General features: G+C 36.1%; 1 protein-coding gene across 1 annotated transcript; it reads left to right on the top strand.

Annotated features, from left to right (window-relative positions):
- Nucleotides 1–14,728: 14,728 nt before the first annotated feature.
- On the top strand, nt 14,729–17,315 carry LOC134732835 (phosphoserine aminotransferase-like). The gene is made up of 4 exons (XM_063619962.1): nt 14,729–14,744; nt 15,152–15,236; nt 15,617–15,698; nt 16,569–17,315. The coding sequence occupies exons 1-4, from the start codon at nt 14,729–14,731 to the stop codon at nt 17,109–17,111; spliced, it is 726 nt and encodes a 241-aa protein (XP_063476032.1). The 3' UTR covers nt 17,112–17,315.
- The last annotated feature ends 5,248 nt before the right edge of the window (nt 17,316–22,563 follow it).

A 22,563-nucleotide genomic window follows, 5' to 3' on the forward strand; every position in this document is an offset into this window, starting at 1 on the left:
ATTCATATGCCGACCATACACTATAAAAACTCTGAAAACCTCTATTAATTCATGGATTATTTTCATTTTTAACAGCAACTTAAAGCAAGAAAAAATTTACTTGATTGTATCTGTTCATCCCATACTACACTGTCATAGTTGCTCATAAATAAAAGCATGATGTTTTATTAATCAACCTACTTTGGGAAATAAAAAATGCATGAAATAGAAATAAAAATTTCTGAGACAAAAGGACATGTAATTTATTATTTTAATAGAATAATTTAAATGCTTTCTAAACTTTCTTATTTCAAATTGCAAAGTTACTCTTATTGAGCTTCTGAGCAATTGATCTGTGGCCTTCAAATTTTATCCTATTATGTCATCTTAAACATGCACATTACAGGGTCATCCTTTTTGGTGATGCCTATTAGTTCCATCTCTTTGCGGAACAATCCATTATAATGAACTCATGCTATCATTTCACCTTCAACCCCCAAGGACTGTCTGCTTTATGAACCCTGCTTTGAAGCTAACATCTTCACTTCCTTCTGTTTTTTTTTTTCCCCTGGTCAAATTCTAAGCTTAATTTAAAGTAGCAAAGAAAGATTAAGCTATTTGCATTTTAATTTTAATTCTCATTAATATTTTCATTTTTTAAAATAGTTACTTGTTCAAAGTAACTGAAATTTTGGACAATGGCAATCTTTCAGGGGGAGAGTTGAGTGATTCTTTTCCAATTAATTTTTATTTTTCATTCCTGCCTCTTCAGAATTACGTCACATCTTTTTGTAGTCTAGGGAGCAATGCTGTAGCTAACATGTGATTTAAGGTGTTTATGCTGACTGCTTAGTGAAAGAGTAACCTTTGAGTTAAGTATTAAAATATGTACTGTTATATAACGTTTAAAAGGCTCCTAAAGTATATTTTGCAAGTTATTCCTCAATGCACCACCACAAACTTTGCAATCTGAGATAACGTCCTTTCTTTCCATCCATTTTAATTCAATTTAATCCATCAGACACTAAATAAATTTACCCTGACTACTATCATGTGTTTCTTTAGGTGCAGGGATATCAAAAGTACCTAAATATCCTGCGGCCTCTAAGGCTTTCCAGGTTATAAAAAATAGATTGATGTGTAAATAAATAATTGCAATTTTATACAATGGGTTCTAAAACAGATACATAAATTTAATATGGGTTCACAGAATCGGAAAACCCAATACCACTTGCCCTCAGGAATCATTATGAAGAAGAGGTCACCGTAGACATGAAGAAAATTCCATATTATTTACAATCTTCTGACTCACTTCAAATATTCTTCAGAATTTAGACCCAGCATAACATGTGTTAGTGGACATGGATGGCATTCAGTAGAGAGCTTATGTTTCAGAACAGCTACAGATAATGAAGGAGGACTCATTAGGAGTCTAAGAGCAAACAACTTATAAAACTAGTAATGAAAAAATGCTTTTTCCCTATAAATGTCTAAAATAAAATCTGTTTTATATTTCACATTTTAAAATGACAACTGTATATCTTTCCACATGGCTGGGGAGGCCTCAAAATCAGGGCAAAAGATAAAGGAGGAGCAAAGGCAAATCTTACATGGCTGCACGCAAGACAGCATGTGCAGGGAAATTGCTCTTTATAAAACCATCAGATCTCATGAGATTTATTCAGTATCATGAGAACAGCATGGGAAAAATCCATCTTCATGATTCAATTACCTCCCCCTGGGTCCCTCCCATGACACGTGGGCATTATGGGCAATACAATTCAAGATGAGATTTGGGTGAGGACACAGCCAAAACATATCATTCCACCCCTGGACCCTCCCAAATCTCATGTTCTCACATTTCAAAACCAATCTTTCCTTCCCAACAGTCCCCCAAAGTCTTAACTCATTTAAGCATTAACCCAAAAGTCCACAGTCCAAAGTCTTATCTGAGACAAAGCAAGTCCCTTCCACCTATGAGCCTGTAAAATCAAAAGCAAGTTAGTTACTTCCTAGAAACAATGAGGAACACAGGCATTGGGGAAATATGCCCATTCCAAATGATAAAAATTGGCCAAAATGAAGGGGCTACAGGCTTCATGCAAGTCCAAAATTCAATATCGCAGTCTTTAAACCTTAAAGTTAAAAAATGATCTCCTTTGACTTCATATCTCACATCCAGGTCATGCTGATGCAAGAGGTGGGCTTCCACAGCCTTGGGCAGCTCCACCTCTGTGGCTTTGCAGGGTACAGCCCTTCTCCTGACTGCTTTCACAGGCTGACATTGAGGGTCCAGCTTTTCCAGGCACACAATGCAAGCTGTCAGTGAATCTACTATTGTGGGATCTGGAGGATGGTGGCCCTCTTCTTATAGCTCCACTAGGCAATACTCCAGTGGGTACTCTGTGTGGGAGCTTCAACCTCACATTTCCCTGCTGCACTGCCCTAGCAGAGGTTCTCCATGAGGGCTCCACCCCTGCAGCAAATTTCTGCCTGGAATTCCAGGCATTTCCATACATCCTCTGAAATCTAAGTGGAGATTTCCAAGCCTCAGTACTTTACTTTTGTGCACCTGTAAGCCTAATACCACAAGTAAGCCACAAAAGCTTGGGGTTTGAACTTTCTGAAGCAAGAGACTGAGGTGTTCATTGGCCCCTTTTAGCCACATTGGGGCTGAAGCAGCTGGGGTGCAGGGCACCATGTCCTAAGGCTGCACAGATAGGAGTGCCCTGGGCCCAGCCCAAGAGACCATTTGTCCCTCCTAGGCCTCTGAGCCTGTGATGGGAAGGGCTGCTGTGAAAGTCTGACATGCCCTGGAGACATTTTCCCCTATTGTCTTGTTGATTAACATTCAGCTCCTTATTACTTATGTAAATTTCTGCCACAGGCTTGAATTTCTCCCCAAAAAGTTTTTGTTTTTTTTCTATTGCATTAACAGGCCACAAATTTTCCAAATTTTATGCTCTGCTTCCTCTTGAACACTTTGTCATTTAGAAAATTTTTCTGCCAGATACCCTAAATCATCTCTCTCAAGTTCAAAGTTCCACACATCTCTAGGGCAGGGGCAAAATACCAGCAGTCTCTTTGCTAAAACGTAACAAAAGTCACCTTTGCTCCAGTTCCCAACAAGTTCCTCATATCCATCTGAGATCACCTCATCCCGGACTTTATCGTCCATATCACTATCAGCATTTTGGTCAAAGCCATTCAACAAATCTCTAAGAAGTTCCAACTTTCCCACATATTCCTCTCTTCTGAGCCCTCCAAGTCTCCAGGAAGTTCCAAACTTTTCCACAGTTTTGTTTTTATGAACCCTCCAGATTGTTCCAACCTCTGCCTGTTACCTAGTTTCAAAGTCACTTTCACATTTCCAGGTATCTTTACTGCAGCACTCCACCCTTTCAGAACCAATTTACTGTATTAGTCTGTTCTCACACTGCTAATAAAGACATACCTGAGACTGGGTATTTATAAAGGAAAGGAGGTTGAATGAACTCACAGTTACATATGGCTGGGGAGGCCTCACAATCATGGAGGAAGTGAAGGAAGCGCAAAGGCACATCTTACATGGTGGCTGACAAGAGTGTGTGCAGGGCCACTGCCCCTAAAAAAATACCAGATGTCATGAGACTTGCTCACTACCATGAGAACAGCATGGGAAAATCAGCTCCCCCCATAATTACATTATCTCCCACTGGGTCTCTCCCATGACACATGGGGATTATGGGAGCTACAATTCAAGATGAAATTTGGGTGGGAACACAGCCAAACTATCATACAGTGAGGGTACAAGGGAGATTAACTATTTCTATTTGTGGAAAATGGGGTAAATGTGAGTAAATATTAATAGCAATGACAGTTTAATAATGGCTTAGAAAAGAAGTAAATGAGGAAATTCCAGCTCCATAATAAGATACACTCTATAATCATCATGCAAAAACTATATGACTTCAGGGAACTCATTGTAAACGATATCAGGTTTTCACCACCATATTTCAAGATAATGTTGCTTAAATTGTAATTATCGCTCTCCAGAGGTGTTCTAACATTCTTAGCTCTGCAGGTATGGGTGTGTGGAAAAAACAACCTTTCTTTTAATTGTCTTTTTTTCATTCCATTCTGTTATGAAATGATAAACAATAATTTTCAAAGTAAAATTTACTTAGAAACTAAGGAAGAATAAAACAAAAAAAATACACATACACATGTAAGTAAATGACTCCAGTGTTACTTCATATCGTATATGTAACTACTTAACAATTCCCCTAGGTTGTCTAATCATAACTTTAAACCAAAAATTTCCAAACCAGAAGTCTTAATTTCCAAAGCCAATCTACCATTTCTTAAGTCATAAATATAGGAATCTATATATTTGATCTTTGATTCTTTGATTCTCCCATTTCTGGAGCCCGTGTATAATTCATTAACAAGTTCACAAGCTCTTTCTCCTAAATCTCAAATTCCTTCCACTTCTCTCTACCTCCATGGCCCTACTCTTAACCAGATATCATCTGGATAACTGTATTATCCTCACAATTGCTTTCAGTGGAATAATCTTCTCATCACCATTCCCTAAAATTCATTCACACAGAAGTTAGAGAACTTATTTTTAAAATATAATATTAGGTGAGTTTCCTTTAAAAAGTATTTAGAGGTTTCTTCATTGCTTGTCAAATTAAATCTAAACTGATTACCAGGACCTATAAGATTCTCTTACATTTGGTTCCTGCTGATGCCTTCAGCTAAAGTTACAGAAGTATCCACTCACTCACTATGTTCCAACTACACCGTCCTTCTCCAGAATCCTGCAGTAGCTTTTACATCTTGTGATTTTGCACTAGTTTTCGTCTTCTTTGGATGCTCTTTCTCAGTTTTGCCCTTGGTTGCTTTATTCCCAGGGTCCCTATTAACTCATCCTCTTTACTCTGTTTACAAAACATAGCACATTTTGGAACCATCTTATTTATGCACTTGTTCAATTTCGTCCGTCACTATAATATAAGCTACCCAAGGAAAGGGCAGAATATTTTTGTTTACTGCCAGGTCTTCAGCATTCTTCATGATATCTGATAAGGGTATCAGTAAGGATATCCTTACCTAGTAAAGATAATATAAATATTCTTTTAGTGAAATTATGTATTAATGATGCTAAGATATTTTAATTTGAGCTGTTTACTATTTGCGTTGTCTTACTAAATATAGTTTTATATTTTTTTCGTCTACAAATGCTTCTGTTTTATAAGGGAGATTAACTTACTTATGTAGCTAATATAGGATGGTTTCAGGCTGAAAATGTGGATTCTACTGGTAAGAGTTTCAATTTCTTGGAGACCTTTTTTTCATTTTGTTTCCTAGAAGTAGACACCAGACTGTATCCTATGGTGTCAAACTTTGCTTCACTACTATTCTAACTTGATTTCTGAAGGCCTTGCCACTTCTGGGCCAATTCAGGAGAAGGAGCATCTACCACTTAGAGCCAGGATTCCTCTCTAAGCAGTTCAGCTAAATCCTTGTGCACAGCTTCACCTCTTTCCATTTCAGGCCTCTTACTGAGAATTTCTAGGTATTTATTAGGTCGGTGCAAAAGCAATTGCGGTTTTGCCATTACTTTTAATGCAATTACCGCAGTTACCAACCTAATAACTTTTACCCCAAATTTCTTTAAGGTCAAAAAAAGAGTAAAACTTCTTTTTGTGTTCAGCCTTCCAGAACAAAGTCATTTACCTACGTGATGATCGATATCCTTTAACATCTAATTTTCAACCCCACCTAATTCTCACGCATTGTAAATAACTTTTCCTCAAATGAATAATTTGTTGATGTCAAAATAAAATGAGAGTATACATCTCTAAACTTAACATTTTATTCAGGACTTCAAGAATTACAATTCAGGGCACACACACAGACTTGGTGGTCTTTTGTATGTCTGAAGAACAAATAAAAATTTGGAGTCAGAGAAATGTTACGTATTGTTTTAAAACAAAGCTTATTGTCACTAGAGAAGCATTTGGGTGCTGGCAAGCTCTGATTGTCTAGTGACAGTGGTAGGTAAAACTAATCTTAGAGTCATGGCAGGTCATGTTAGCAGTCACTAGGTCAAACTGGCCTTAGGGTTACAGCAGGTAGTTTCAGATGCTGGGCTTGCAGAGGATTCAATTCCTGAAGCTGTGCTTTATGTCCTGAGTGCTTTTTCCCTGGCCTCTCAACTCTGATTTAATTGAGTATGGCAAGAATGACCCAATTTGCATACTCAACTTTCACAAATTTAAAACTGAATTAAAAATAAAACAAACTAATTCTCATTGTAGGTAAAGACATGCTAAAAAGTCATCTTTCATAATGTCCTGGCTGCAGAGTATGACTAACATTTAAGCAGAACACGCATTTGGAAAGAATTGGCTTGTTAGAAATGCTGTCAAGTAAAAGATTGTCAGTAGAGGTTGGCTGCAGTAGAAAGAAATTCTCAGACATGCTGACTCTTTTAAGAGTTGCCGAATCACCTGGAATGAAAATTATTTTTCCTTCTCTACCCCTCATAGGCTGCATTTGAAATGCACAGCAAAAATATTTTCTATAAAAAGAAATGATTTACTAATTAGAAATTGCTGTATTAATGTGTATTTTAGGAATCTGATTACTAACATTCATAATATTTTTCAGCTTGTATGTGCCTTAATAATGTAATAAGAAATCTTAAATGACCTACACATTATTCTAAAATGTAGGAATGATTTGAAATCAGGAAATTCAAGTGTACACAATCAGAGTCCTTTTAAAAATAATAATGGTTGTAACATCTTCACACACTGGCTTAAGACAACTCATCATAAAATGGACATATAGACATTCCTTTTTTTTTAATTTTTTGAAAATTTTTAATGAAGAAAAGGTTGGAGAACTGAATGAAGAGAATAAATATTTGTCTTAGTCAAGGAAAGAAGTAGATAAATTATTCTTCAAAAACTTGAAATTACTCAGATTGATATGAATTGATTCTTTTATATTTTAAACAAATCTTCGCTGTTTTCTTTCTTATATTAACTGTTGAAATGCTTTTAAAAACTGTGGCATATAGTAATCTGTATATTTAAATATGTATATATTTAACAGTGAATATAAAAATGTAGAGAAATGCAGAAAAGTATTTCAAAGTGAAGATTTTTTTAAGTACATCATTTACCAGTCTTTTTCTAAAATTAAAAAAAAGAAAGGCATTTTATCTACATCTGCAACAACAGATGTAAGTATTAATAAAGATCCTCCCAGCCTCACTTCAGCTAATGCATTTAGGCATTTCTGTGAGAAAAAGCATACATCAGCACAAGGAGAATTTGGTTTTTCACTCACTTTGTTTAAATCTCTGTCATCTGTCTTTTAGCTCTTGAATCAGTGTGTAAATATAATGAACAGATTTACATGCTCAAGTGTACTAGAGGCAATAAGCAATAAGCATATTTTAAAGTGAAAAAATACAATCAACTGACTATGAAATTAGCTCTTCACCCTCCCAGTTTTCACTTAATCTTTAAATAGAGACAGTCATTTGATGTATCTTTTTCCTGCTGAGTGAAAGCATACTGTTATGTACTGGCAAATACAGAGAATAAACACTAAGACACTGATATTTTTCTTAATTATAAATTACAATTTATTTGCAACAATTTCATGAATAACTTTATTAAATGGTTAAATTTTCTTAAACATTTACTAAATCAACACTAGTAGGCTTAGATGCATTTAGATGATATCGCACATTTATATCAAAAAATATATGAGGTGAATATAATCAATAATTACATTTTATAAAATAAACTGAAGAAATAGAATCTTGGTGACATTAAGTAACTTAACTTCTTTAAATTGACTCAACTACAAACTGCCAGTAACCCATCATTTTAATCATCAATTGAACATTGTTACCTATTTTTTTGAAATTGTACATAATTTTATTCCATATACTTCCCTCTTGGTGATATATTTTGTATGTTTATATTATTCAACAAGTATTTTAACAAGTATTTACTAAGTACCTGTTGTATGCCAGGCATATTCTAGATGCAGCTGATACAGCTACAAAAAAGGATGCTGATTTCACCACCTTCAGTTTTTTCCTCCAAAAAACTATTCTTCTTCTAAATACTCTCTCCTGTTGATAAATTACCTCCATTAAACCGTACATATTTTTCCCATTATGGTATTATCTTCTACTACACATCCCTCTTAAATTCTGAGTTATTGTAAACAAGAAATACAAGTCCATCCATATGTCTCTACTAGAGATCACCTTCCTTCAGTCTTACAAGCTCTCCTTCTAGGCCTTGACCAACCAGATGAAACATTCGCCACTGCTCATGATTCAATGCATATTCTTTTTTTTTTTTTTTTTTTTTTTTTACTTTTATGTTAAGTTCAGGGATACAAGTGCAGGTTTGTTACACAGGTAAACTTGCATCATGGGGGTTTGCTGTATTGATTATTTCATCACTCAGGTATTAAGACTAGTACCCTGTAGTTATTTTTCCTTATCCTCTCCCTGACCTTCCATCTTCTTTTTTTTTGAGACGGATTCTCGCTCTGTCGCCCAGGCTGGAGTGCAGTGGCACAATCTCGGCTCACTGCAAGCTCCGCCTCCCGGGTTCACACCATTCTTCTGCCTCAGCCTCTCCAAGTAGCTGGGACTACAGGCGCCCGCCACCACGCCCGGCTAACTTTTTGTATTTTTAGTAGAGACGGGGTTTCACCGTGGTCTGGATCTCCTGACCTCATGATCCGCCTGCCTCAGCCTCCCAAAGTGCTGGGATTACAAGCGTGAGCCACCGCACCCGGCCCCTCCATCTTCTTAAAGGCTCCAGTGTGTGTTATACCCCTCCATGTGTCCAGGTGTTCTCATCATTTAGCTCCCACTTATAAGTGATGACATGTGGTATTTGGTTTTTATTTCTACATTAGTTTGCTATGGATAATGGCTTCCAGGTCCATCTATGTCTCTGCAAAGGACATGATCTCATCCTTTTTTATGGCTGCATAGTATTTCATGGTGTATATGTACCACATTATTTTTTATCCAGCCTATCATTGATGGGCATTTAGGTTGATTCCTTGTCTTTGTTATTGTGAATAGTTCAGCAATGAACATATATGTGCATGTGTCTTTATAATAGAATGAGTTATACTCCTTTGGTTGTATACCCAGTAATGGGATTGCTGAGTCAAATGGTATTTCTGTTTTTAGGTCTTTGAGAAATTGACACACTGTCTTCCACAAGGGCTAAACTGGTTTACAGTGCAACCAACAGTGTAAAATGGTTCCTTTTTCTCCAAAACCTCACCAGCATCTGATCTGTTGTCTTTTGACTTTTCAATAATAGCCATTCTGACTGGTGTGAGATGATTTTTTATTTTTTTGAGACAGAGTCTTGCTCTGTTGCCTAGGTTGGAGTGCAGTGGCATGATCTTGGCTCACGGTAACCTCTGCCTCCTGGGTTCAAGTGATTATCCTGCCTCAGCCTCCTGAGTAGCTGGAACTACAGGCATGCGCCACCATGCCCGGATAATTTTTGTATTTTTAGTGGAGATGGACTTTCACTACGTTGGCCAGGCTGGTCTCAAATTCCTGACCTCAGGTAATCCGCCCACCTCGGCCTCTCAGATTTCTGGGATTATAGCATGAGCCACAGCTCCCAGCTTCATTGTGATTTTGATGTGCATTTCTCTAATAATCAGTGATGTTGAGCTTTTTTCATATGTTTGTTGGCCGTATATATGTCTTCTTTTGAAAAGTGTCTTTTCATGTCCTTTGCCCACTTTTTAATCGGGCTATTTGTTTATTCTTTAAATTTGTTTAAGTTCCTTACAGATGCTGGATATTAGACCTTTGCCAGAGGAATAGATTGAAATAAAGATTTATCTCATTCTGTAGCTTGTCTCTTTACTTTGTTGATTCTTTTGTTGTGTAGAAGCTCTTTAGTTTAATTGGATCCCATTTGTCAACTTTTGCTTTTGTTGCAATTGCTTTTGGCATCTTTTTCATGATATCTTGGCCCATGCCTATACCCTGAATGATATTGCCCAGATTGCCTACCAGAGTTTTTATAGTTTTTGGTTTTACATTTAACTCTTCAATTCATCTTAAGTTAATTTTTGCATATACTAAAAATAAGGGGTTCAGTTTTAATCTTATACATATGGCGAGCCAGTTATTCCAGCACCATTTATTGAATAGGAAATCCTTTCCCCACTGCTTGTTTTCATCAAGTTTGTCAAAGATCAGATAGTTGTAGGTGTGTGGTCTTATTTCTGGGTTCTCTATTCTGTTCCGTTGGTCCATGTGTCTGTTTTTGTACCAGTTCCATTCTGTTTTGGTTACTATAACCCTGTAGTATAGTTTGAAGTCAGGTAGCATGATGCCTCCAGCTTTGTACTTTTTGCTTAGGATTGCCTTAGGTATTTGGGCTCTCTTTTGGCCTGTAATACCAGCTACTCCGGAGGCTGAGACAGGAGAATTGCTTGAACCTGGGGGGTGGAGGTTGCAGTGAACCGAGATTTGCACCACTGCACTCCAGTCTGGGTGACAGAGTGAGACCCCATCTCAAAAAAAGTAAATAAACAAATTTCAAAACAGAGTTTTTTCTAGTTATGTGAAGAATGTCTATGGTCGTTTAATAGGAATAGCATTGTGATTCAATGACTATTCTAAATTCAAGTTTTCTTTCTATTCAAAGTGAATGACTAGTTAATATGTAAGGTTTTCCCCTTTGGGAAAATTTCTTCTTGCCATAGTATTTCAAAGCCACCCCATGCACTAAACCAACACATTTATGAACCAAGCAGTGAAGTCTTCCTCTTCTATTAGCTGGTCATAGGGAGCCTCCCTGTGGCATAAATGTGAGCACCCTCAGAGATTAACTACAGAGGTGATTGATGTGATTGTCCTGCACCACCTACACATATAGCTTTCTTATGCCCTCTGGTACTGCTCAGGTGATATCCAGGGTATACTACTGCTATCTTACAATGGATTGTTCAACTGTTGCTGGTCTGCATGACCTGTGACTTGGTGGATCTGACATTAACCAGCTCATTATGGGCAGCTCTGGCCACATGGTCATTTATTATACCATGGTTAGACTCTCTGTATTTACCAAGGTCCAGGAGAATGCCAGTAGTTTTCTGAAAGTTTAGTAATTCTCTGATACACATAACACAGTTCCATTCCAGAACTCTAGTGGGATTCATTGGAATTCCTTTATTGATGCTCTAATACCATAGGGTCATATTGCATCATATTGCTCAAAGTAGCTGGGTATTTTGTACCATAACCTGCTCATGCTATACAACCTCTAGACTCCATTTAAAGCTGGTATTCATCCTGTCTATTGATCCGAACACTATTCCTAGTGTGGAGTATGCCGCCTTCAGAACCCAGATAGGCCTACTAGGCATTGTGCAGCTTTCTTATGCTCTCTGGTATAAGGCATGCACATGCCTTGAAGGGCATGTTTCCACAAAGGCCACTAATGTACTAGCATTTCTTTCTCATCTGGGATTATTAGCTTAATGCAATTGATATAGTGACACAGGACAATATTCTGCAAAACATCCGGTAGTTCTAGGTCTCTTTAGATTATAACAAAGGAAAGAAGAGTTATCATGGCCCTGAGTGAAGGCTATAAATGTATACCATTGACCTTTTCACGTGAATGCAAACTGCTTTTAATCTAAGTCAAAGCAAACTGTTTTTGGACAAAGGTGATACAAACATATTTACCAGGTCAATGGCTCATATCCTGTATATTAGCCTATGTTAATCTGTTCTACAGATTATCTATCATCTGGCAGAACAGCTACAGCTGAGTTGAGTTTATTTCTTGCTTGAGATTAAAGGAGTCTGCTGTCATCCTTGAATTTAGCTGGTCTTTGCACAGGCCAGGCTGGTGAATTAACAGGTGATAAAATGAGGACACTTCACTTGTATTCTTTAGTTTAGACTCTTTAGAAACAGCACTTATTTCTGCCACCCATTTCAGGATGAGATATTTTTATATTTACTATCTTATATAATAGAAGAACAGTTTAAAAACTTTCAGTTGTCCTTTCACGCTAAGACAGCTCTCACCCCACATAGGCCACATAGCAAATGTAGGAATTGTGGAAGTATCAAGTATGTTAGTTCCAACTATACATCTAGCAACCAGGGAAATGACCATTGGATTGTGGCCTTAGAAGCTCTGGAGCCACTGTGAGGACCTAGGCCAGACTCTACTCATCACCTCACTCACATTTGTCTCCACTCTGACCGAGAAGTCACAATGACAGATTGAATGCTGGCTATCAATATTAACTCAAGCCCTTGTCTAATGGTTTTGAAAAGATTTTATGTTGTCCGTTTTCTCAGTGGATAACCAGGCAAGTAAAATGACCATTGGTCTTTTCCAGGAAGGACTGAGGAACCATCACTGTGCACAATGGCTGTGGTATTGTCAGTCTTTCCTCCTGGGGTTCTGACTGACCCTTCAGTTAATGTGTTTTGGATCCCAAAACTGTCCGAGTTCTGGAGTCTGTATGATGAAATTGTGGCTATCTTTTGAAATGTCTGCCTTTTTCATTCGTAAGTTCTTCTTTCTTTCTTGATTGTAGTGTGAATAGTCATAATCTCACTGGCTGCTCATCTATCTTGCCATTAGGAAAATTGTCTTTTATTAAAAAAATTATAACTCTATGCAACTTAGGCTCCTATGGCTGCCACTATGATGTTGCTTCCAATAACAATAATTGAGTCAGCCTGACTTCTGATGTTTGAACGCCACCAGATATCTTATTGATTTATTTATTTTTGTGGTCAAGTGATGGCACTTAATCTTTGCTCTCAGAGAGCCAAGTTATTTCCTGATGTTAAAAAAAAATCAACATTTTTTTTAACATCAGGAAAATCCTTAAAAAAGCAACCAGTGAACTTGTTAGTAAGGATGCTACTTTCTCATTAACATATAGGTAGACCTTCTCTGTGCTTCACAAACACTGCATTTTTTATAAATTGAAGGTGTATGGCAATCTTGCATCAAGCACATCTATCAGCACCATTTTTTTCAACAGCCTAGGCTCACTTGTGTCTCTGTGTCACATTTTTGTAATTTTGCAATATATCAAAGTTTGTATTATTATTACCTGTTAAGATGATCTGTGCTCAGTGATATTTGATGCTATTATTGTAATTGTTTTGGTATGTCATGAACTGCACCTATGTAAGATAGAAAACTTAATCAATAAATATTGAATGTGTTCTGACTGCTCCATAGATGAGCCATAGCCCAGTCTCTTTCCTTTCCTTGGGCCTCCCTACTCCCTAAGACACAATAATATTGAAATTAGGCCAATTAGTGATTCCACAATAACCTCTAAGTGTTCAAGTGAAAGGAAGAGTTGCGTTTCTCTCCCAATAAATCAAAGGCTACAAATGATTAAGCTTAGTGAGGAAGGTATGTTGAAAACTGAGATAGGCCGTAGGCCTCTTTTGCCAGCTAGCTAAGCTGTGAATACAAAGGAAACATTCTTGAAGGAAATTAAATATGCTACTCCAGTGAACACATTAATGATAAGAAAGAAAAACAACCTTATTACTGATATGGAAAAAAAGTGTAGTGGTATGAATGGAAGATCAAATCAGCTACAACATTCACGTAAGCCAAAACTTAATCCAGAGCAAGGCTTTAACTCTCTTAAATTCTGTGAAGGCAGAGAAATGTAAGGAAGCTGCCAAAAGAAACCTTTGAAGCAAATAGAGTTTGGCTCATAAGGTAGAAGGGAAGAAGCAATCTCCATCACATAAAATTCAAGGTTAAGCAGCAAGTCCTGATATGGAAGCTGCAGCAAGTTATCCAGAAGATCTAGCTAAGATAATTAATAAAGGTGGCTACAAAAGGCAACAGGTTTTTAATGTAAATGAATTAGTCTTTTATTGGAAGAAGATGATATCTTGGGCTTTCATAGCTAAGAAGTCAATACCTGTCTTCAAAGCATCAAAGAGCGAGGCTAACTCTTGCTTCAGGGTAATGCAGCTGGTGACCTGAAGTTAAAACCAATGTTCATTTACCTTTCTGAAAAGTCTAGGGCACTTGAGAATTCTGATAAATCTACTCTGCATCTGCTCTATAAATGGAACAACAAAGCCTGGATGATGTTTAATTTATTTACAGCTTAGTTTACTGAATATTTTAAGCCTACTGTTGAGTCCTATTGCTCCTTTAGATTAGATTCTTTTTAAAAGTGTACTTATTTATTGACAATATGACTCGTCACCCAAGAGCTGTAATGGAGATGCACAAGGAGATTAATGTTGTTTCATGCCTGCCAACACAATGTCCATTGTGCAGCACTTGAATTGAGGAGTAATTTTAACTTTTAAATCTTATTATTTAAGAAATTATCCCTTCAATGAATATGGACTAAGGAAACTGAAAACCTTCTGGAAGGATTCACCTTTGTAGGTGCCATTAATAACTTCGGTGATTCATTCATAGGAGGAGATCAAAATATCCACATTAACATGAGTTTGGAAGAAGCCGATTCCAATCCTCATGGATCGCTTTGAGTAGTTCAAGTGGAGGAAATATCTGCAGATGTGGTGAAAATAGCAAGAGAATTAGGACTAAAAGCAGAGCCCGAATATATGACTAAATTTGTTTCTATTTCATGAGAAAAGTTGAACCCATGAGAATTTACTTCTCATAGATGAGCAAAGAATGTGGTTGAGATGGAATATACTCCTGGTAAAAATGCTGTGAACGTTATTGAAACAACAACAAAGAATTAAAAACATTATTACCTCAAATTAGTTGATAAAGCAGATTTGAGAGGATTGACTTTACTTTTGAAAAATTCTACTATGGGTAAAATGCTGTCAAATAGTATTACATGTTACAGAGAAAACTTTCAAGAACGAAAGAGTAAATCAATTTTGCAAACATCATTATTTTATTTTAAGAAATTGCCACAACCACTTCAACTTTCAGCACCATCACCCTGATCAGTCAGCATCAAAAATATTGTTGTTAGCATCTTTTAGGAATGAAATTTACTTAAGATACGTACATAATTTACATGTCATCGCACACTTAGTCTACAGTGTAGTGTAAACCTAACCTTTTTTTTCTTTTTTTTTTTTTTTTAATTTTAGGGTCAGAGAATACATATGCAAGTTCGTTACATGAATATACTGGTATAGCGGTGAAGTTCATGCTTCCAGTATACCCATCACCCAGGTAGTTATCATTGTACCCAAAAGATAGTTTTTCAACACTCTCTTTCCCCTAACCTCCCAACTATAGGAGTCCAAGTATCTGCTGTTTCTATCTTTGTGTCCATGTGTATCTACTCAACATAACTTTCATATGCACATAAAAATCAAAATGCTCTTTGTGACTGGCCTTATTTTGATATTCACTTTATTGCAATAGTCTCAAACCAAACTCCTGATATCTTACATAGAATATCATTGCAAGCAAATTGTTGCCTTTTAATTCCTTCTGCCACATCTGCCGCAGCAACCTTGGCATCTCAGTAAGTGTATTAGTTTCCTACTGCTACTTTAACAAGTTACCCATATTTTGAGGTCTTAAAACAACGCAAATTTATCTTACAGTTCTAGAGGTCAGAAGTCTGAAAAGGGTCTCACTGGGCTACAATCAGGGTGTTGGCAAGATTGCGTTCTTCTGCAAGCTCTAGTAAAATACGTTTTCTTGCATTTTCCAACTTCAAGAGCAAGCTTGCATTTCTTGGCACATAACTCAGCAGCATCATTGCCCAAATTCCCATGTTGCCCTCTGTCTGGTTCTTTCTTCTTTCACTTTTTTTTTTTTTAGATGTTTTAGGACTTTAATGTTCTTTACATATTCAACATAAAATACTGACAATAGATAAACAGTAGGGGAACGATTTTTCAGCAAAGTTTCACTCTCGTTGTCAAACGTTACAAAGAAAACAGTCAAGAGAACAAAGGATAAGGCAATTTAACAGAAATGTTTAATTTAATGTCATAATTGAAAAACAACCAACCAATCAACTTTCTCTTCTACCTATGGAAAGAATGGTAAAAATGAATCAAGAACTTCTAGATCTTTTTCATAAAACAGCTTAAAAAGAGGAAGGGGAAGACTGGGGAGGGGGTGCAACTGTTGCTAATGGAATAACGCACAAGGTCAAGGATTTAATAAATTCTAAAAGTGTCTACATGTATCAGTGTTAACCGTACTATTAGAAACATAAATGTATAGAAATATAAAGTATATGGTACTAAAAACCTACCTTGCTAATATAAACATACATAAAGTATGTCACTTCTCTTGTAATAACAGTATAAAGATCGATCTACAGTTTGCCCTTTGCCTGGTACTCTTAAACCACTCCTCCAATGGGCAATGTTGACCTTGAATCAACAGCCACTGAACCCAGGAGACCCCACAGATGTCTAGATTCAGCACCTAGAGGGCCCCCGTACCCTCTATGCTGTGTGTTCCCATGACTCCAGAAACAATTAATTGCAAACTACATTATTAAGTCCACAGGGAAGTTTGAAATCTAACTAGAAAAAGTAGCAGCAAAGGCATTTTGCTGGTGCCCAGAAGAATGTTGGCTCTGCTGGGGTCACCGTGGAGATTGTCCATGATGACCTGCTGGGATTTGCTCTCCTAGAGTGCCCCTCGGTCCTGGAATACAAGGTGCAGGCTGGAAACAGCTCCTTGTACAACATGCCCCCGTGTTTCAGCATCTACGTCATGGGCTTGGTCCTGGAGTGGATTAAAAACAATGGAGATATTGCGGCCATGGAGAAGCTTAGCTCCATCAAATCTCAAATGATTTATGAGATTATTGATAATTCTCAAGGATTCTACGTATGTCCAGTGGAGCCCCAAAATAGAAGCAAGATGAATATTCCATTCCGCACTGGCAATGCCAAAGGAGGTGATGCTTTAGAAAAAAGATTTCTTGATAAAGCTCTTGAATTCAATATGTTGTCCTTGAAAGGGCATAGGTCTGTGGGAGGCATCTGGGCCTCTCTGTATAACGCTGTCATGATTGAAGATGTTCAGAAGCTAGCTGCCTTCATGAAAAATTTTTTGGAGATGCATCAGCTATGAGCACATCCTAACCAGGATATACTCTGTTCTTGAACAACATACAAAGTTTAAAGTAACTTGGGGATGGCTAGAAAAAGTTAACAAACAGTATTTTTCTCAAATGAACATGTTTATTGTAGATTCCTCTTTTTTGAAGGAACAACAGCAAAACATCTACAGCTCTGTAAAGCTGGTGGGACCTAATATTCACTTAATTCTGACTTGAACTGGAAGCATTTTAAGAAATCTTCCTGTTGCTTTTCTTCTTTCACTTTTAAGGTCTCTTGTGATTACATTATGCCTACCAAGGCAATTTAGGATAACTTCTCATTTAGAGGTCACCTTATTAACAATCTTAATCCTGTCTGAAACATTAATTCCCCTTTTCTATATAGCCGAACATACTAAAGGTTTAGGAGCTTAGAATATCTTTAGTGGACATTATTCTGCTTACTACAGTCTGTATATGTTTTTACATTTTCATATTTCTAGAAGCCATTCTACCAGTGTTTCTGCCCCATCTCCCAGAGTTTCTGTGTGAATATTTAACCATGGGACTCTCTTTAGAGGTCAAGTATTCTCACAATTAAGCATGGGCCTGGTCCTCAGCTTTCTCTTCCTACCCAATGTAGAAGATGAGATCTACTTTGCACAATAATGAGGCTTGGTTTTACCTTTACAGTTAGCATTAGTTGCCAATTAATTGCTCTGTTTTTTTGTTATTTTTCCCAAAGTAATTAAACTGATCAATTCTACTGTACTCAATGTTATTATCTCCCCTATAGTTCTCCAAGGACTGATGGAATACCTAGCTTGCATATCCCCACCAATTATATCATCCCAGTTTATCACAGGTGAGCACTGCCACCTTGGGTCAGGAGCTCTCTCTGCTCCACACCATGGTTGTGGAATCCTCATTTCCAGATGGGAGGTATTTAATCCAGTTCAAAATCTCACCTAAGTGTTTTCTTTCTGACAAAAATGCCGCGTTAAAATTTCCAAGTTGGTTTCCCCTGCAAGCAGAGTGTAAAACGAAGTTTTGCATACAGTAGTTATATTTTGGAGTGTGCTTGAATTAATTCCTCTAGAATGGAGAGGAAGAAAAAATGAATGGGCAAAGAGACAAATCAAATGATCTTAAAGGAAACCTCATAAAACCATGTGAAGAGTTCCACAAATAGTATGGAGAGGCTATGGCCCTGGGCCAGGTGACTCTCTTCAACTGAAACAATTCCTAAAGTGTGCTGAGAGTAGAGGACTGAACAATAAATCTTATTTCTGAAGAGTATCTGTGAGTATCACAGCATCCATGAATTTATAGTAGATCTTTCTCTTGCTAACTCTGTCTTTCTCTTAAAAACTACTCTTCCCCACCCCAATTGCATTTTGCATTTAGAAATAAAAATCCTAAAAACACAAATCACCTCAAAGTAAGAAAATAGAGGCATGACAAAATGCCTGAACAAGAAAAACGAATGAAAACAATAACCTGGCTTGAACATGAGAAGAAAATAAAATAAATACAGGTAGAATACCAAAGTTAAGGTATACATATCTGCCATATATTTTACAAATCCAGATTATATTAAAGGCAGGCAACTGAAATTTTCTTACACTAGAAACAAAGTTGCATTGTTTTCCAAGAGCATGTTCAGGGAACTTTGCAAAATTAATGCAGTCATTAATTATTTCATTACAATATTTGACTACCTATTCTGTGTCTGACCATGAATTAAGTGCCATTGATTCAAAAATGTATAAATAAAACAGAAATCTGCATGATGCAACTTATTTCCCATGTGGAACCAAACAGTAAGATATAAAATAAAAACTCTAAAAAACAAAATACCATTATTTCAGATTATATGAAATATTTTTATTATAAGTAGTAAATGAACCAGGTGATGTGATAAAGAATAACTTGGGAACATATTTTAACTAAGAATTATTTAATATTAGTCAGGTTATCAATAATTATTGTTCAATTTTTAATAAATTAAAAGTTCCTTGAGATCCACTGTCCAGTTTGATCTTTATTTCTTAACATTTTCTTCATTTGATTTAGAATTCCTTGGGGGACAACCCCACACCATAGCTTCTTATCATAGTTACTAAAACAGTAATAACATAGCATATGATTTACATTAACTGTTAATATTTTAGAATATTCTAATCTAAATTAACAGCTCTATTTCTCTTTTCTTAGGAAATAAATATCTAGTATAGGTACTATGTTATTGCCATATTTCTAAAGTTCATTTTGACTCCATTTTCAATGTTAATGGAAATTACTGACATATTATTACTTAAAGAATTACAAACAGTGGTAATTGCTAACTAAAGGAAATAAAGATGAACAATTTTTAAATATATAAAGTTATTGTGTGCTTTGTGTGTTTAAAAAGGTTAAATTATTTTTAAAAGTATAGTACTGTAAAACTGTAAGTTTAAACTATTATCACTTAATTTATTCAAAACTAATGGCTTAGAAGATGAAGATCCTTGCATATAGATTCATGTGTGTATGTATTCAGCTAGCTTTTTATTATTTACTTACACATTATAATTTATTATTGAACAATAGTATTTACCATGTATACCTGTATTATAGTTAAGTATAACTTCAATCTAAAATAAAAAATCACTTTAAGTTCAAGTTATTTCTTTAAATCTGTGGGCAAGAGTCAGAATTTCTTTAAATCAGAGATTTTTAACTGCCGAACACAAACTACAAATGAGAATTTCCTTGGCAATTTAGGGTGCTATAGAAGCATGATAATAAAGTTTTTTTTAAATGATTCATATAGGTATGTCTGTTTATAATACACATGAGAAACTCCAATTTCATTATATACTTGAACAATTCCATAGAAAAACCTTCAGAATAAGATGGTTAGACCATAGCATAGGTCATATACACATTGCTGTATAATGTTTTTATTTTCTTTTTTTTTCTGAGATGGGGTCTTTTTCACCCAAGTTGGAATGCAGTAGTGAGATTTTGGCTCACTACAACTTCCTCCTCCCAGGCTCAGGTGATCCTCCCACCTCAACCCCCCAAGTAGCTCTGGAACTACAGACACGCACCACCACGCCCATCCAAGTTTTTGTATTTTTGGTAGAGATGGGGTTTTGGCTTGTTGCTTAGGCTTGTCTCGAAATCCTGAGCTGAGGCAATCCGTCCGCCTTGGCCTCCATAAGTGCTGGAATTACAGGCCTGAGCCACCGTGCCTAGCCTTGTATAAATTTTACCACAGAAACCCTTGAATAAGATCGATTTTCTTTCAAAATAGAAGAGGATATACACACTCCTCAATGTAAGCCCTTTCAAATAAATTTTTTTTAAATCCCTCACCTAATCCCCTCAGGAAAAATGTTATAGTTTAACATGGTGCTCTATTTCAAGAATTATTTTATCTAATAAAATGGATGTACATGGGGCTTTGCTTTACACCTTTTTCAATAATTAAGCAACTGGACTTGATGACATAGAAAGGTGGCAGCAAACTAATAGGTACATATGCTCTCAGAGGCAATTTGTAGAAAGAAAAAAGGTCACATCATATTTTTCATTGCCTTTGTTCTAAGAAAGAATGCAGTTTTCCTGGATGTCTGCACCCCAGCATTCAATTGCAGGTGAGGCAATTGTTTTAGGTAAATAAATTTCCAATGGAAGTGCTCAGTGTTTCAGTGCAAACAGGAATCTTGCACTGTACCCTCAAAGCTTTGACATCAGCTGTGTCAGCCGAGAGGATTCTGATTCTGAATATAAAAATCTGATTCATCGCGAGTTTGACACATGCTGCTTCAAAAAACTGAAGGAGCCTCCAAGTCTCATTCAGAGCTGCAGCCTGGCAACAATTTCATTTTTGTCTTCTAAGTTGTTTTCCTTTCACCCTTTTGCTGAGCAGAAACTAGAAAATGATTCTGAGAGGAGCTGCCTACTGCAACAGATGTATTACACATAAATATACAGAAACATACAGAGAGCCCTGGAGAATATAAGCTAGTGTTATTCACAAAATCTGTCAATTTCCTAAAACTCAAATGCGTAAAACAGAAATAAATACTACATTGATCTTGCTAATAATCATTATAAGATAAAGAGTTACTTCCCAAGTAACGACTAATAAAATCTGTGAAACAAAGAGAAAATAAAATCCACGAAGAAACTGTGTGATACTGAAAGAATAAGCAGAATATTTAAGTTGATAATTTTCTTTTTTCCAACCTCTAACAGAGGCATATGATTTCTTTTTATCTTACAAGTTACTTAAATTCTTGATGTAATATGTATTGTTATCTTAAACTCGTTCTGGTTTTCTGGACCGTTCATTTCCCTTAGCTCCATTCACCCCTTCAGCACCACTGTGTCAGGGTTAGGGATAGCGCAAATACGTTCGTTACACAGTCTTGTTTTATCCAGTCTTTTTTTTTTTTAAGGGCCTTTCCAGTTCCTGCATTTATGCCTTTAAAAACTTGCATCAATACCTTGTGATCACAAATGTCGATTATTCATACTTTTCATAAATATAGGTCAATATTTTTCTCAAGAATGTTTGCACTTTAAGGCTCTAGCAATGTTACCTAGTAAGAATGCTGACTCAGTTAAAAAACTGTAAAGCTCTCATATGTAGAGCTAGGAAGAGATTTTTCATGAGGTAGAAATTTCCTTTTATAAAAATATAACATCTATTCTGACTATAAAGTTTATTCTGCCCCAGTGTTTGGACTTCCGGTAGGCTGTTTTTTTAAACCCTAGTTGCAATTAAAGTGATTAATCTCACTTTCTTAATAAATAATAAAATTTGGCCTTCAATGAAGACAAGTTTCAGTAATCTAAGAAATAAATCAACCCCAAATTCTTTATTTCTTACTGAATACAGATAAGTGTGTGTGTGTGTGTGTGTGTGTGTGTATGTGTATATAAACTATTATTAGGTCCTGTATAATTACCTTTAAAAACTGTCTTAATAGAAATGTGACTGTATGAAATATTAATCAATTTAAAATTATTGAACCCTGGTACTGTGTCATAACAAGTGTGTCTATTATCATGCAAGGCAACGTAGACTATATTTAAATTAACCATGAATGAAAATTTTTTAAAAGTTCATCAACCTTCTGTTTCTTTGTGTACATGTGGAAAGAGTATTGCTATGGCACTTAAATGCACAATTATATATTTAATTTAATAGGCTACTTCATTTTAATAAAATTCTAATTTTTATGAAATTCTAATATTGCTAACATTTCACATCAAGAAAAGCATTGCTAGGGCAAGCAAATAGTACTTTAAAAATGATAATTTGCCCATATCAATACAAACTGAATAGGAATAAGAAAATAGTCCTCCTGAGTTTACCTTATTTTTTATATAGAAGTCAAAACTATATGTTATTGATGAAATGCCTGAAAGTCTCTATGCAATGCAAGAAGAATATTAATATAACAGAGTCCCAGCATAAAAATA

This window comes from Symphalangus syndactylus, chromosome 17 (genome assembly GCF_028878055.3).
Source record: "Symphalangus syndactylus isolate Jambi chromosome 17, NHGRI_mSymSyn1-v2.1_pri, whole genome shotgun sequence".
NCBI classification, from domain to species: Eukaryota; Metazoa; Chordata; class Mammalia; order Primates; family Hylobatidae; genus Symphalangus; species Symphalangus syndactylus.

Bases quoted from the DNA above. Each gene is read 5' to 3' on its own strand.
- LOC134732835 (XM_063619962.1), top strand. The intron at 15,237-15,616 runs GTAGTTATCATT...TTTATCTTACAG, and splicing joins CCAGTATACCCATCACCCAG to TTCTAGAGGTCAGAAGTCTG. The intron at 15,699-16,568 runs GTAAAATACGTT...TAGAAAAAGTAG, and splicing joins GCGTTCTTCTGCAAGCTCTA to CAGCAAAGGCATTTTGCTGG.